Source organism: Podarcis gaigeae (genome assembly GCF_964106915.1).
Source record: "Podarcis gaigeae genome assembly, chromosome: 6".
Classification (NCBI taxonomy): Eukaryota; Metazoa; Chordata; class Lepidosauria; order Squamata; family Lacertidae; genus Podarcis; species Podarcis gaigeae.
In genome coordinates this window covers 32,184,080-32,199,995 of record NC_139682.1, presented here as the reverse complement: position 1 = coordinate 32,199,995, position 15,916 = coordinate 32,184,080, and the positions used below count along the sequence as shown (strand labels likewise).

At 45.4% G+C, this 15,916-nt stretch overlaps 1 protein-coding gene across 4 annotated transcripts in view; it reads right to left on the bottom strand.

Annotated features, from left to right (window-relative positions):
- The window catches only part of DENND2D (DENN domain containing 2D), a 44,038-nt gene that overhangs the window by 10,588 nt on the left and 17,534 nt on the right, over window positions 1-15,916 (bottom strand). For 3 of the 4 annotated variants that reach the window (XM_083746601.1, XM_083746602.1, XM_083746599.1), the window contains 5 exons: window positions 14,288-14,469; window positions 9,936-10,048; window positions 8,494-8,563; window positions 992-1,069; window positions 315-455 (listed from right to left, as the gene is read on the bottom strand). In XM_083746601.1, the coding sequence (XP_083602727.1) occupies window positions 315-455; window positions 992-1,069; window positions 8,494-8,563; window positions 9,936-10,036 (390 nt within the window). In that variant the 5' untranslated portion in view covers window positions 10,037-10,048; window positions 14,288-14,469. The remainder of the gene's footprint in view (window positions 1-314; window positions 456-991; window positions 1,070-8,493; window positions 8,564-9,935; window positions 10,049-14,287; window positions 14,470-15,916) is intronic. The other variant, XM_083746600.1, reaches the window with a different exon arrangement.

Genomic DNA, 15,916 nt, shown 5'->3' with positions numbered 1-15,916 from the left:
CACTTTTTCCCCTCCAAAAATGAAGGGGAAATGTGTGTGCGTCCTATGGGGTGAATGCAGGCTTTGTGCAGATCTCCGTAAGCCTTGGGAGCCCGTGCCTGCATGCCGAAGGCTGCAGAGAGCTGCCTGTTCTGGGGGCTGGGGTGGGGGAAGCTCGGGCTTCCCCCGCCCCAACCCCACACCTGGGGGGGAAAAATAAATTTCCCCTTTATTTCCCCCCCAAAAAACTAGGTGCGCCTTATGGGATGGGCGAAAAATACGGTATTTATTAGTCATGATAGAACCAGCTGAGGTTATTATCAGCAGCTACAAACCTCTGTCCCTGAGTCGGGGATGAAGCTTTTAATGGTGACCGTTTTCCCTGGTGCTGGAAAAGGGGATTCCCGGAGACCCTGCATAAAGGGGTAGATGACAGCTGTAGAGATCTGCCGCCTTTTCTCCACCTCATCCAAAATCTAATGGGAAAAAAGAAGGGTATCAGTCGCTTGACAGCCACTCCGAATCTGCTTGCACCTCTCCAGGGACTTACCAAAGAAAGAGAATTCTCAGCAAGGAAGCCACATTATGATGCACAAGACTTAATTTTGCTTCTTTCATCTTCGACATCTTGGTGTCAACTCCTTTTGTAAACTGCCTTTCCTCTAAGGGCATCTCATCCTCCCAACCACTCTGCAGGACTGGGAAGCTTGAGTGGCAGCACTTCCTATGACTAGGTTACTGTACCACACTGGCTCTTAATTTTAATAATGATGTGCAGAGCACATTTCCACTGATCAGTAGGTAAGGACACCTGGGATTACAAGGCATGACATTTAGGTGAGATGGAGCCTCTTTCTTTGTACTGGTTCCTCATAAGGGGAATACCAGAAGTTGGTAGATTTAAACATGGAATAACAACACAAGCAATTCTGAGCCAAATCTATTTTTCTGTATGTGCTGAAGAGTAAAAGGGATGACTGGGGTGCGGGGAGAGATAGTCCAGAACTCCTACCTTTGAAAACAGGCCAAAACAACCCAGGCAGCTTACAATGCAGTAAACCTCTGGAAGACGTGCACCTCGTCCAGATGGCTGAAAAAATCATTTTGCACAAAAGTTAACCACCACTAAACGTCATGTTCAAACTGCATGTTTATAGTATGCAAATACACAAAAACATTCCTATAGCAACAAGAAGAGGTGGCTTAAGTCACTAAACACAACTTTCAAGGCCCCTAAACTGGATTGTTGGTTATGGAGTGGTGAAAGCAAAAATACAGGGCTATTTGCAACAAGCGTCTTTGGGGTGGGGTGTATTTCTTCTTTTCTGCAGCAGATGGAACACATTTTGTCCTCTAGAATGATAAGGACAGAAAGAAAGCCCCGAGCACTAGACCAGGTTGAACGCCCTCCTGCTCTCTCTCAAGATCAACAAGACATCAGCTTAACTCACTGAACACAGAAGAAAGGTGAATTCTGGATGACCCAGTTTTGTGAAAATCACCCACGGAACTTGAAAATTGGGTTTGGCAACAGGAAGCAATGCAGTTTCACTATGCCAACAGAGGGGGAGGGGAGAATCTCCTGGGTTTTTTTATAAGCTAACTAAACAGTTTATTTCTAAATTTAGCTGAGTCCTGATTAAGTTGCAGTGCGCATTTCCATGAAGCATCCTCATGACACAAAACGAGCCTCAAGTGATTTCCTCCCCCCCTTACCCACAGCCTGAGACATGAGAATTTAGTAGATGTCAAATAAACCGGATGGTGAACAGATGGTTAAGCTCTTTATCACCATAGAAAACAACCTAAGCTGTGGAGGGACCAAGTATAAACAGCTCTGCATGGATGAATATTGACTGGGCAGAAGGCATCTGCGTGGGGTTTCCTTTGGAGCTCTGACATGCTGAGGCTGAAGCCCCAAACCCACCTATTGCGGAGCAAGCTGCATTAAGTTAATTAACTCCTGAGTAAAACGTGCATAGGACTTGCGCTGCCAAGTGAGAGCAAACTGTCACTGCGTGTAGGACACAGCACCTGGACACAACCATGGCAGGTTTCCTGGTAGTCCACATGACAAATCAATCAGCATGCAAGTCCAAGGCACTGCAATGAGATACCTACTTTTGAGGGCTGGAGAGGCAGGGGCGACACCGCTTCCTGAACTTCCGGTTTCACACTAAAGCACTGAAACGGGCACAAGGAAAGCTTCCCTGGGCACACGCCCTTGTTCTGAGTCTGGAGTTTCCTCAGAACACAGGTAGGAGCAATGATGGCATAACTCAAAGTGAGTCATACAAGAGCCTTACAGAATGTGAATATACAGATTTAAAGGGTAGCATGGGCTGGTGGTCAGAGTGAAGCATTTCCCTCAACTACAAACCTCTCCTAAAGCCCCCCTTCAGCCACTTTTCTCCCTATGTGTGTGGAGTGGGTTATATGTGGACACAGAATACCACTGGGAGGGGGGGAAATGGCTTTTTAAAAAAGCAGTAAGGAGGCAGAAGCTCAGCCCCCTTCTATGGTATGTTTTAAAGAACCACACACCCAGTTGTGGGGGTTTGCTGGTGACCCCCCCCCCCCCCGATGTCATGCCCTGTTTAGCCTCAAGACAATTCCTTCTTTATGATCACACATCCAACTGCCTCCCCCTTCTTCTGAATCACTACATTTGAAGTATTTCCAACCCCAACTGTCCCTTGAGCTGTTTGGGATTTTTCTTTGTAAATATGTCTATTGAGTGGTTTTCTGAACATACAAATAGCAAAAACGAACATCAAACAGAACCACAGAATATCTGCTGCAATAGTGTTCACTGTAAAGTCCTGTAGATTAACTTAAAGAGTCTCTCCACAGGTCTCCATGGGTTGATGGAGGAATTATGGGATGACTAATTCTGTTAACATATGAAATAAAGCAAAAACCCATCAAAGTCAGCTTTTCGTTCTTTTCACCTTTCAAGGCCTTCAGTCTTCCTGTTGACTTTTCAACTAAGCAGCAATTGAAATATTTGCCCTGAAAGATGTGTGTTTCTCACTCCTCCCCCCTCCCCTGCCTAACATCAAAGCTTTATCAGCTGGAAAGTTGTGCCCTGTAATTATTATGCAGAAATTCTTATGCACACAACACTTTCTCATTTGTCCTCACGAAGTGTTATGGTGTGGGTGCAGGCCAAGCGAGAAAACCAGGTTTCTGAGGAGCCAAGTATCTGTGTCACAGGAAGTGAAAGGAGGTACTTCTGCCCCAAGCTTCAACCTCACTGTACGGATGCAGGAATGGAGACACAGCTAGCACCTTGCCCAAGAATCATAGAATTGTAGAGTTGGAAGGGACCCTGAGGATCATCTAGTCCAACCCCCTGCGATGCAGGAATATGCAGCTATCCCATATGGGGATCGAACCTGCAACCTTGGCATTATCAGCACCACGCTCTAACCAACTGAGCTACCCAGGACTACAGTTCATCTTTCCAACTGAGATCCTCTGGGGGAAGGATCTGAACCAGATCACCAACCTTCAGCTAGGCAACAATGGGTTCTTCAGCCACAGCAAATGAAACAGCCACATTTGGTTCATTAAGAGAGGGGTTGCAGGCTGTTCCGTGATTTTGAAATTTATTGTTTATATGAGATATTGTATTGATTGGCTGTGTGTGAGTGTGTGTTGCAATCTCCTTGGTGCGGGTCTGTATCCTAAGAGGTAGGGCACAAACACATTCGTTCATTTAGTAAATTACTTCTTAAGAATGTACCAGATAATCTGAATGTCGGACATTATCACGACAAATACAGATTCCCAATCGGTGATAATTTTCCATTTCAGCTTCCAATCACACATAAGAAATCAATTTGCTTTAAAGCGAGTCCAGATTCCACGTGCACAAAAATGCTATTATTAACAAATAACTGGAACTGTTTGACATGCAGAAATGAAAGTACATAGCGTGCCTCATATGTTAACCAGAACATCTTCAGAACAGTATAGAATACAAGGCTGGCCTTGTCATTAGACAGAGGAAGGAAACTGCCTCAGGGCTTAGAGCAGTGGCAAGGTGATTAAAGAGCTGTGTGTGCCATGTGGCCTGGCCTGCATCCCCTAAGCTAATTTGGAGTCTTCAGGTGCAGGGAAGGAGTTGAAGGAAGATTCAACTGCCAACCTGGAATGGGCATATATGCCATGCTGACTTGTAGTTTGCCTCAGGCAGCAAAATGTCTTGGTTCAGCCCTGATCTACGACATGCACAGTTTGCAGCCAGTTTTCATTGTACTTCTAAGCGCAATGCAATCTGACTGTAAGCTTTGAATGTTGCATATCTTGTGAAAAGAGCAAACAACACAAAGGTGTTGGCTACACTAGCAAACAGAATCCCAACATGTAAACTTCTGAGAACATACAAACTCACTTCTGAATCAGACTGCTATGAATCAGTTTGTAGGGGAATTAAACTAGTAGACTGTTGTTTTTGGCTAACTGGAAACAAGCCAAGAGAAAGATCCTATCATCTGCATCTCCCATTTACAGGTGGATATTAAGAATATTCAAAATAAACTGAAAGGCAAAGGAAGAAAGGCAGCGCAGAATGTCTAACAAGTTAATTTAAGATATGAATATTCCAGTTCACCGCCTCAAATTTAAGGAAGTGCACAAAATAGGCTTCCTCAAAGGGAGGTCACAAAGTTTACATGAAAGTGAAATGAGGACAAAAAACAACTGTCCCTGCAGAATAGAAAGAGACAACAGACACTCCCTTGTGTTGAAAAAGGAACACATCACAATGAATGATGGTTGTTCAGTCTAAGGCTGAACAGTGGGTGGAGGTAGCTGTGAAGACCCCCATTTCATCTGTACAAAGAGTGGTCAAGAGGCCTTTTCTGGCCTTATTCACAGCAGCCCTTACTTGAGGGCTCATTGCTTCCCACCCCCGCCCTCCAGGACTTGGAGTCTCACATCTTTCAAAAGCCTGTCCCTTTGTTAAAGAACCAGCAATGAAAGCTCTGATTTCCTGTCCTACTTTCTGGTTGCTCTGTATCTTCAGCAGGAATAGAGAAACTGTGGCACTGGAGTTCCAGTTACAGATAGGTAGCCGTGTTGGTCTGCCATAGTCAAAACAAAAAAAATTCCTTCCAGTAGCACCTTGAAGACCAACTAAGTCAGTTCTTGGTATGAGCTTTCGTGTGCATGCACACTTCTTCAGATACAGGTATCTGAAGAAGTGTGCATGCACACGAAAGCTCATACCAAGAACTGACTTAGTTGGTCTTCAAGGTGCTACTGGAAGGAATTTTTTTTGTTGTGGCACTGGAGGTTATGTGCAGCCTTCGTTCTGATTTCATGTGGGCAGCAAGTGGGGAAACAGGAGGGGAGGATGGGGGGGGGGAGTGGGAGCGCACTTGTGCCCATGCTCCATCTACATTTGCCTCAGGCCTCCCCCCATCACTGGCATGATCCAGATTGGGCCAATGCCAAAATCACCACCACACCGCCAAGGTTTCCCTTCAATGTACGTAGGGAGTGCTCCAGAAATGGTCACTGTTGCAACCAAGAGCAGCCAGTGCTGCGGAGGTGCACTCTTGAACTGGCACCACTTATGGTGGGGGAGGCCAGGCAGCAGTAACAGGAGCCCTGATGGAGGAAGATTCAACTGCCAACCTAGAATGGGCATGTATGATGACCTGATGGAGGTCATCATGCTAACACAACCCCAATCTCACCACCCCCTACAATGTCCAGGCAAACGACAGTGATTCTGGTATCAGGAAGGTGTCTCCTCCCATTGTCTCTCTCTTTCTCTGCTCTTACCTTACCTTATCTGCTGCTAGGGAAAAATCCCATCTTGTGTATGTATTTAAAAAAACAAACTAATACTTTAGTCACCTCGCCTTGTTCACCCCTGGTCTCTGCTGGTCCTCTCTGCTTCCCCCTCTATGTCTGTCTTGTCTATTCAGGCTGTATATCCTTCAAGCTAATTATTTATATTTTGATCCCAGTGTGTGTTTGTCCAACTCTTTGCACAACAAAGCCCCCCCTCCCCTCCCGCTGTTCCCTTGAAGGAACAAACATAATAAACATAAAGCCGCAAGCAACTCAAGGGCAACTGTGCTGTGATTGATACAAACACACTTAAAAAAAATAAAAATCAGTTGTTGTTTCATTTATCTGAGAAATTGCCCCAGAATTTGCATCAGATTGCCTTGGAATGTAAGCCTAGATGTCTCCAGAGGCAAAGGGCCTTGACTATGATCCAAGTGTCCTTTGTAACATACAGTGCAGAGCTCTGGCTGGTCATTTTTGATTTCTGCAGAAATGGAGTGGATCCAAGTCACTCAAAAAGAAGGCTGTTTTCCTCCCCTCTCAAAACTCTTAGCCACAAAAACTAGGACCTAAATGTGACTGTGGATTCTTGCTTTTCGTTTTTCCTATTTTATTTGGAAGAGGTGATCTGAGTGTTGTTGTGGTGGTGGTAGTTGTGGTTGTTATACCCCACCCGTCTGGCTGGGTTGCCCCAGCCACTCTCCAACACAAGAGTTCTACCTTTTTAGAGGTCCAACATTAGGAACACACGCCATAGATGCTTACACAGTCACAGATTTTTAAAGCTAAAGGCACCAGTGACATAGCTCACAGCAGCCTTTGCCAGTCAGGTGCCGTCAAGGTGTTTTGTACTACAACTCCCATCAGCCCCAGCCAAATAGGTGGGGGAAGGCTGCCCTACATAATGGTAGGGACATAACAAATGCTCCCATTCTAAGCATGGATTCTACGTAAGTGTTCACCAGGGCTGGGACCCCACGAGACCCTTTACAATTATTATTTATTTGTAAATGTAATTTTAAAAAACAGTGGGTGTTTTTACTCATGCGGAAAGAGCTGCTTGCACACGAGGGGGAGGGGAACCTTCTTTTCCACCTCCGCAAAAGAACAGCCTTATCAACTTTTAAGTTGATAAGGGACTGTGGTAAGGGCAAGGAGCAAACTAGGCACTTTGCAGCAGCAGACAATTGCCCCATGATGCATTTTATAAAAGTCATAACACTATGCTTGGATAAGGGCACGTATTTTGCAAAGGTCTGTTCATACAAAAAGAAGGTTGTGAATTGCCCTGGGATCTTTGGATGAAGGGCAGTATACAAATTATTATTATTATTAATTATTATTATTATTATGTCTGTGATGGAGAAGCAACCCAGATCTTTGGCAGTCTAGCCCACTCTCCTACTGCCATCACTACTATTACTACTAATTTGGGTTGTTTTTATCATTTGAAATAAGTACTGTTTTCATTCCTCACACTTGACTTTCATTCTGCCTTTCTCCTCTAATGTGTAAGTTCTTTTTTATACCTGACAATGCTCTTTCATTAAAGCTCCGTACATTTTGGAGAAGAATCTGGTGGTTTTCATAGAATCCCTGCCAAATCCAGCAATAGCCCAGTGCTGACAAGGACTTGACAAGTTCTCATGCCCTGGAGAGGCCCCAGTTCCTTCATCCAACACCCTGCTGCAGAGTCAAGAACTTCCATCACACTCTCTGCCCTTGCCTGCACTGCTAGGCTTCAGAAACAAAAAACCCATTACAGCTAAACTAATGCATTTGTCCATCGTATTCTCTCTAGGAGCTCCACTTGCTGAATTTATCAACCTTGTTTTCTGATAGTGAATTTAGGACCAAATGAAATCTGCAGGCCTAAATCACATCTTTAGAAAGAAGTACAAAGTAGTGCATCACTATAGATACGATCAAGGATGAATAAGCTGACCGGCTGGTATGTATTATCCAGACCTTGCAAAACCTTTTTGGTCCCAGTCAATTCAAGCCAGTTATTTTGTACAAGAGCAACTTATGGTCATTGGGTGGGAAGATGGGATTGCTGTAGTAGTGCCTAGGGATCCTCTTCTCCTTGCCGGATGCCCAGACCAAGATACAGTCCATTTGACTATGAACACTTGGTATTGAGCATCTGGCACAGAACAAGGATCCTGCTGTTGTCATAACCACCTCCCTCCCTGAGTGAGCAGTGAGATTGTCTTGGGCATGGCATTGGGGACTCCTTAAAGAACAATACCAGGGTACTGCAATTTCAACATTGAGACCTCCTTAAGAAGCGCAGATCACGATTCATGGCCACCTTGGATCCAAAATATGCAACAGGGCAACACTGGATCATGTTTCCTGTACTGACCAAGATTAGCGTGATGAGTGTATTTTGTGCTTAGAGAGGGGAGTGCAGTTTAAAGCGGTAACACCCAAGCACAGATTTGGCACTTCAGTAAGGACTGGGGCTAAGGCACTGGATTCATACATGTAGTAGCGACTTCCTTCTTTTGTAAGTCTTACAACTATTGGTCAATATGAAAAACTATGCCTATTCTGGCATACTACAAACTCAGTGCGGGGTTGGGCCTGACTGCAAAAACTGCATGAGCGCCTTGGATTAGCCAGCCCCACTCCCCCCCCCCCAGGGCCTAAACAACAAACCAAAAGGAACATTTAAAAAATAGTAGTAAAAGAAATATTCACCAACAGTCGCCTGCAGTAGCCAATCTTCCTACTTCCATCAACATTGGTGAGAACAAAAGAAAAGGTTTCACTGTAAAAAAAGAATAAAAGACTTAACTATTGTATGGGGGGAAAGCAGAACAAATCGGCTACTTAAATGAAGATTTGGGAAGCAGGTTGCTATCCTCACCCAACTTAGCCGTGAGTAAAACCTACTGAATTCAAGAGGGCTTACTTATGAGCAGACAAGATGAATTAGTCTCTGAATGTTTCAGGGCTCAGCAAATACAGTCTTCAGGTAGTAACTCAGGAACCTTATGATCCATGTGTCAGAGAGATTCTATGACTGGCCCAAACATGTGGAAAACATGCCCCGCTCCCCCAGAAGTGCCTTCACACCCCTCAGCAGAAGATAAGAGTGTATTCTTTTTCCTGCTTGGTCGGCAACATTTCTGGGAGCAAACAGATCATCTGAACCGTTTCTTGCAAGCATAAACTACGATTTTGCACTGCAGCCTCACTCTTCCGAAAATAAGCTGAGCAGTGGCATGGAAAGCAGGAGTTTGGTTTTTTTTTTTATGACAAGTGATTCCAATGAACCTGTTAACTACAAGAATGAAACCAGCAAAGCAGTATTCCCCTGAAGATCTTTAAGTTATAAACGCAAACTGGGTAACATACAAAGGTCACGTTTTCGAGGCACATTACGGGTGTTACCAGCTTCCCTTAGCAAACTGCGCTGCAAGAGGCTAGCATTACTACCTCTTCCTGTGAAGGGAAGTGAAAGATAACAAAGGCTTACTCAAACCTAGGGCAGTCAGATGCAGAAGTTGTGTAGAAGGGGGAAAAATGAGCAGGTATTCACAACTAAACTTTTACATTTGTTATGTGTGGCCAGTGCATTTCAGAGGCAGGGGAAACCCTAAGATTTTTATCACACTGAAAAATGTAGCATCTGTTTTTGTCTTAAGGGAGGACTATCATGATTTTAAGTCATCAGAGAGAATGGTAAGAGATTGTGCAAAAATAATCAATTATCACAATCTGCAGAGAGAGATTACAATGACAGTTTAACATCAGCCCTTTGCAAAAACAAAACACTCTCTGCACTCAACAGATGCTGGCTAAACTAGAAACAGGATTATAAAGCATCATTATAAAGGTCCACCAATTATGAGCAGGTGGTTTTACAGAATTTCGAAAAGAAGGTTCTGCTCACAAACATACAATCTGAAGTACACACCATATAGTTAAAGCTGTATCGTGGAAACTAGCTTCTTAAGGGTGGCTGAGAACTGTAGTTCCATGAGGGATAGGCCAAATGTTTTAAATGTGGTTTAAACGTATATCATGTGTATGTAGCACTACGTCTTTGCCCCTTGGTGTCTATTTTGCTTTCCTAATCTCTTGTGGGACAATACAGCGCTAGTCCCTTGCTGACTCACAAGTCTCACGGCGCTTACCTGTTAAACTCTGTGAGCGGTGCCCATTCATTGCCATCAGGAAAGCAGAAAAGGGGAATGGCCTGCAGCAACCTTTCCTCCTCTTCACGCTGTCCCCTCATCAAGTTCTCACGCTGAAATGAGAAAAAAAGCAAAAAAAAAAAAAAGGAGATGAAAGAAGTTACATTTCCATGATACTTAGGAGATTTCTGTTGAAATATGAAGTGCCTAGCTTGCTTACTTACTTGATTCACTGATTCATTCATTGCATTTTCATTCCACTTTTTTCTCCAAGAAGCTCAAGGTGGCACCCACAGGTCACCCTTCCTCATATAATTCCCCAAACAGCCCTGTGTGGTAGGTTAGGCTGAGAGGCAGTGACTGGCTCAAGGTCACCCAGTAAGCTTCATGGGAGAGTGAGCCTTGGTCATCCAGGCCTTAGTCTGACACTCAAACAACTGCGCCACACTGGCTCACTTGCTATGGGGTATAAGAGTCCACACAGAAGATCTGAGTTGCTTCGAGGTCAATTCTGACAGATGCATATGACCGCCAGTCTTATAAGGTGACATACCACCATTCTCAAGTTACATTTGTCTGCATTCTATAAGACTGAAGATCATATGTAACTGTAAGAAAGGACTTTGAAAGAAAGTCCTCAGTCTTTATGTGTGGACCATCATTTTTGTATTTGTAAGTACAGTATTACACTGCCAAAAATAGGATTACCACGGTAAGGATTTATAAGAGAATATATACGAAGCATGGGACGCAGGTGGCGCTGTGGGTAAATCCTCAGCGCCTAGGCCTTGCCGATCGCATGGTCGGCGGTTCGAATCCCCACGGCGGGGTGAGCTCCCGTCGTTCGGTCCCAGCTCCTGCCCACCTAGCAGTTCAAAAGCACCCTAAAAAGTGCAAGTAGATAAATAGGTACCGCTTTCTAGCGGGAAGGTAAACGGCGTTTCCGTGTGCTGTGCTGGTGCCGGCTCGCTAGAGCAGCTTCGTCACGCTGGCCACGTGACCCGGAAGTGTCTCCGGACATCGCTGGCCCCCGCCCTCTTAAGTGAGATGGGCGCACAACCCTAGAGTCGGACACGACTGGCCCGTACAGGCAGGGGTACCTTTACCCCTGCCCGTACAGGGGGTACCTTTATATACGAAGCACACTGCACCGTTAACATGGCAGCTCATGGCAGCCTGTTCTTTGGTTCACACACCGGACTGAGAAGCTGGCAAGGCCGGTGTGGCATGATGGGATCACCCCCCCACACCCCTTACTCTCATTTTGTGACAAGCGTTTAAAGATCAGACCACCTGACTCGGAGGGGGGGAATAAGGCAAAAACTGGCAAGGATTGGCTATCTAGAGGTTGACTGAGGTGGAGGTCCTTAACCAAATATCCTATTGTACCCTCAGGAAACAGGCTTCCTCCTGCCAAGTGGTCAGATTGCAAATGAAGGGAAAGACCTCTGCTGGAGTTCCAGGAAAGCCACTGTCAGTCAAAGAAGACAATAGCGGCTCAATGATCTGACTCAGCATAAGACAGCTTTACATAGCCATACTAGGGCTGCCATATTTTGAAGAGCAAAATACCCCTACTATATGTAGGCTACAGAAGCTGTAATATATTGCTGAGGGGGGCAGGAGAAGAGAAGAGGAAAGCAAGTCTTCAGCCACCAGTTATATCTAGGTCTCATCCAGAAAGCATAGCCAGAGACATTTTGGCAAACTTAAAAAAATCCACCCAGACAGAAATGTTACCCCTGAAAGAGAGGATGTGTCCTGGAAAAAGAAGACACATGGAAAATACATACTGAAGATGTTTCTATGACTGAGATGACAGGAACCTAGCAGCAGATAGTACTTTGGAGAGGAAAACAGTTGCTGGCTAGCGAAATGAAGAGGGGTCTAGTTTGCAAGTGATGTTTGGTGAAAGTTCTCTTAAGCAACGCAGTACTTGCGCTCATGGCACCTGCACAGATTTCTGCATAAAGTTCAACCTGGGCCTAAAGCAGAAGGTCACATATTAAATTCACATACTACACTGAGCAGTGGATTGTGTCACTACACAGCCTGCAAGACACATGCATGAAATAACTTTAAAAAGAAAATCTGAGTCTGAAGCAATTCTGTACTTTTCCTCTCCATGCAGACCGAGGGGTGAGAAGGTATGCCCAGATAAAACGAAAGTGCTGCAGTGTGAAATCATGCTGCATGAAGCGAAGCCACAAAGGAACATGGTTTTATTCTGCTTTTAAAAGAAACGCTGAGGCACAGACTTTCGGAACGGCTGTTGCATCTTGTACAACAATAAGAGTAACAAGCCTCTTTCTGTGATCACTTTGCAAAGACCGGCCACCCCACTCAGTGACAAGGATTTCAGCCTCACATGAATTTTTTCAATCAGGCAGAACTACTTTAGTAAAACGCGACACTAGATCAAGACAGCATGGGATTCTGTGGAAGACCCCTGAATTTCTCTAGCGGTCAGGGTGCTTCATTTCGATATAATGTGGCACTGAATGCTGGTCCAGCAGTGCTAGATAAAGTCAGGTAAAGAATACACAAACCATCTCCTTAAATACATAAAAAACCAACTCCACACATATGAACTGGAAATTATCTCATTGAGATGCTTAAGCTTACAGCAGGGGTAACCTCAGGCCAGAGGCCAGTAGACCTCTGCTTGGCCCTCAGAGCTCTCCTCCCACAGGCCATATACTCCCTGGGTGCTGTTGCCTGGCTGCAATGTGTCCCTTGAACTGTGACATGCCTCTTGCATGCCTGGAAGGAGCATGGACAGATGCATGAGGTGTGTGAGCAGAAACCTCTGACACGTACATGGATGGAATGTAACATACAGCACAAAATTAAGAGTCACATCTATTGCTCTGCCTGCTTTTGCCTCAAGGGAATGTAGTCCCTGAGCTGAAGACGTTTCCCCCCCACCCCCACCCCCTCATCTTCTAGGATATGAGTTTAACCCAGAGATGAGTGCGGAAGTGCCAACACACTTGGGACATTTGCTGTGTGCTCTTTTCACTGCTCCCACACCTGCCTAGACCAGCCTTCCCCAATGTCCTTGCTGGTTGAGGCTGATGTGCATTGTAAACCAAAACATCTGGAGGCACCAGCTAGGAAGGTGGGCCTAGGCGACATCATTTCTGTCCTAGCTTAGTGACTTAGGGAGTAAGTCCACGTCAGATCGATGCCATTGCAGGCTGCAGGTAAGGGTTTACAAGACAGAATATGCCTCCACAATAATAATAAGTAAATTTCTTCAGATACTAATCCAGAACTCTTCTTCCCGACATTCAGCTTTGCTCCATGGAGAGATTTATTTATTTTGGTACGGAGGAGCATTCACCAACCCCTGTGGTCTGAAGTGGCACAGCCCAGTCAGAGGCCCCAGTCAGCACTAGGTCTAAAAGATATGTAAGATATATGTAGGCTGCAACAAAGATGGCTTGCCCTACAGATGGCCTAGGATTATATTCTACAGCCACAGAGATCAATTATGTTGATATTTTTTCTCATGCCTTCTTGACACGCTGGGCCTGATGTTCCTTCCTCACTCCATCAGCAGTATCCCTCCTACTTTCACAATTACCAAGGGAGCACTTTCCTTGGCACAACTCCAATGGATAGAGAGAAGATACACCATGAAGCAAAACACTGAGGAACACTTCAAAAGAGAAAGATTGCTGCAGGCACTGGTTTTTGTTAGCAGGATTTTCTGCATTTCTTAAGATAAATCAATTCTACTGGAGTTTTACAGGCAGGCAAAATTCTGTGGAACTGGAGAGGAAGGCAGGCAAAGAGAATCTAAAAGATGCAGGATCCAAATCAGCATTTTTTTCCAGCACCCCCTCCCCTGCCTTCATTTTCAGGGAATGCTTGGGCCTGCCATCATGAATTGCAACAGCAAAAGTGGCCCAACATTCCAGTTTCCCTCTGTTTTGAAGAAATCTCTGTTTTGTTTTTTTAAAAAATCATCCTGCACTCCAACTTGTGTTTTCATTTCAGCTTCTGAAATGATACACACATACACTTGCATGGGCATAGGCTCATCTCAAAACAACACAGAGGTTGGAGTACAGCAGCCTTCTCCAACCTGGTGCCCTGCAGATGTTTGTTAAGATTTATAGCTCCCTTCATACTTGACCTTTGGCCCTGGTCACTGAGACTGATGGGAGCTGTAATCCAAAACATACAGAGAGCACCAGGTTAGGGAAGGCTGAAGCAGAACCTGCCATCATGGCACTGCTTTGCTTCCAGCATTCATCCCTCCAAGGTCTAGAATCTGAGGAGCGTTCCTCACTAATGCACTCCAGTTTTGTCATCTGGCAAAAGAATCACGCTGGGTATCTCACCTTTGGAAACTGATAGGTAATCTTGGGCTCATAATCTCCTTTAGCATTCTTTTTGAGCGAGACCACAACCAAATATTCAAAGAACAAGTGTCCTGCAGAGCTGGGGAAGCTGCTTCTTTCTCCCGGCCTCTCGCCAATATCAGGTTTGCTTTCAGTAGGGTGTGCATCCCGGGATTCATCCGCTGCACAAGATGACAGTGACACAAAAACAAGAATTAGGCCTTACAGAAGGATTTGAGGGATACATAACCATTTCTGAAAAAAACAAACAGATGATGGCCTGTGCACAAGGAAAGTGGTCTGGAAAGGAAAACAAATGCCTCAGGAGACAGTGAATTTGTGTTCAACTACTTTAGAATGTATCTTCCAGGGTGTTCATTGGTGGAAGCTGGGCCTTGGCTATCAGTGGTGGCTAGTGCTCATTGGAACTGGTGGGGAGGAAGCTGGGGAGACCTGCACTAGCTGGAACCACAGCCAAGGACAGGCAGAGCTACCTCCTGACTGGTGTAAGAAGTAGGGCCAGCTCACCCATGAAGGAAGGTGAGGCAACCACCTTGGGCAGCAGGATGCACAGGTGCAGCAGATCCGGCCTCCAAGGAATGTATCATCCACTGCTGCTGCCACAGCAGCAGTGCAATTCTTGGAAGTGGGAACTGCCACCTCCTCAGCCAGTGTGGTGTAGTGGTTAAGAGCGGTGGACTCATAATCTGGTGAACCAGGTTCGCTTCCCCGCTCCTCCACATGCAGCTGCTGGGTGACTTTGGGCTAGTCACACTTCTCTGAAGTCTCTCAGCCCCACTCACCTCACCTAGTGTTTGTTGTGGGGCAGGAAGGGAAAGGAGAAAGTTAGCCGCTTTGAGACTCCTTCGGGTAGTGATAAAGCGGGATATCAAATCCAAACTACTACTCCTCTTCTTCTTCTCAGCAGCCTCATGGCAAATAGGGGGTGCTGCTGGTCTCCTCCCATCCTTGCTCCTAATGTATAATTTTGTTTTCCCCTTGTTCTGGATGTAGATCTTCACACACCCCTTTTTTCCTGGCTGGTGTGTGTGTGTGTGTGTCTGCGTGTGCCATTTTGTGGTTCGCCTCAGGTGCCAAAATGTCTTGGGCCAGCTCTGCAAAAAGGCAGGAGCTACTTGGCTCCACTCGCCCTAATGGACCAGACCCCTCTGAGGCTACTGACTATACCCACAATGCCACTGGTCAACGCCCCCCATGATCCACATCTTTGGCACCAATGAGAAAAGGGGCTCTATGCATATACAACTGTATTTGTGTATGCATCTTCCTTCACAACAACCCGTGAGGTAAAATAGGTTAAAATACAGTGACTAGCCCAAGGTCACCCAGTGAGTTACATGGCCGAGTCAGGGTAAAATGAGGAGGAGGAGAAGCATTGAGCTTCTTGGAAGAAATGTGGAATAATGGGGGGGGGGGGGAATGTTCAGCATGCCAGAAATGCCTATGGGGCAAAAAGTATGATCAACACATCTCAGAATGCTACTAGGATCAGGAGCCAAATTCAGCGGAATAAGATTATGCAAACAGCCACAAAAATGCTAACCTTTGAACAAACAGAATGGGGCATGATCCAGCATAAATATGAGAGTAAGGCTACAGTTCTAAAAC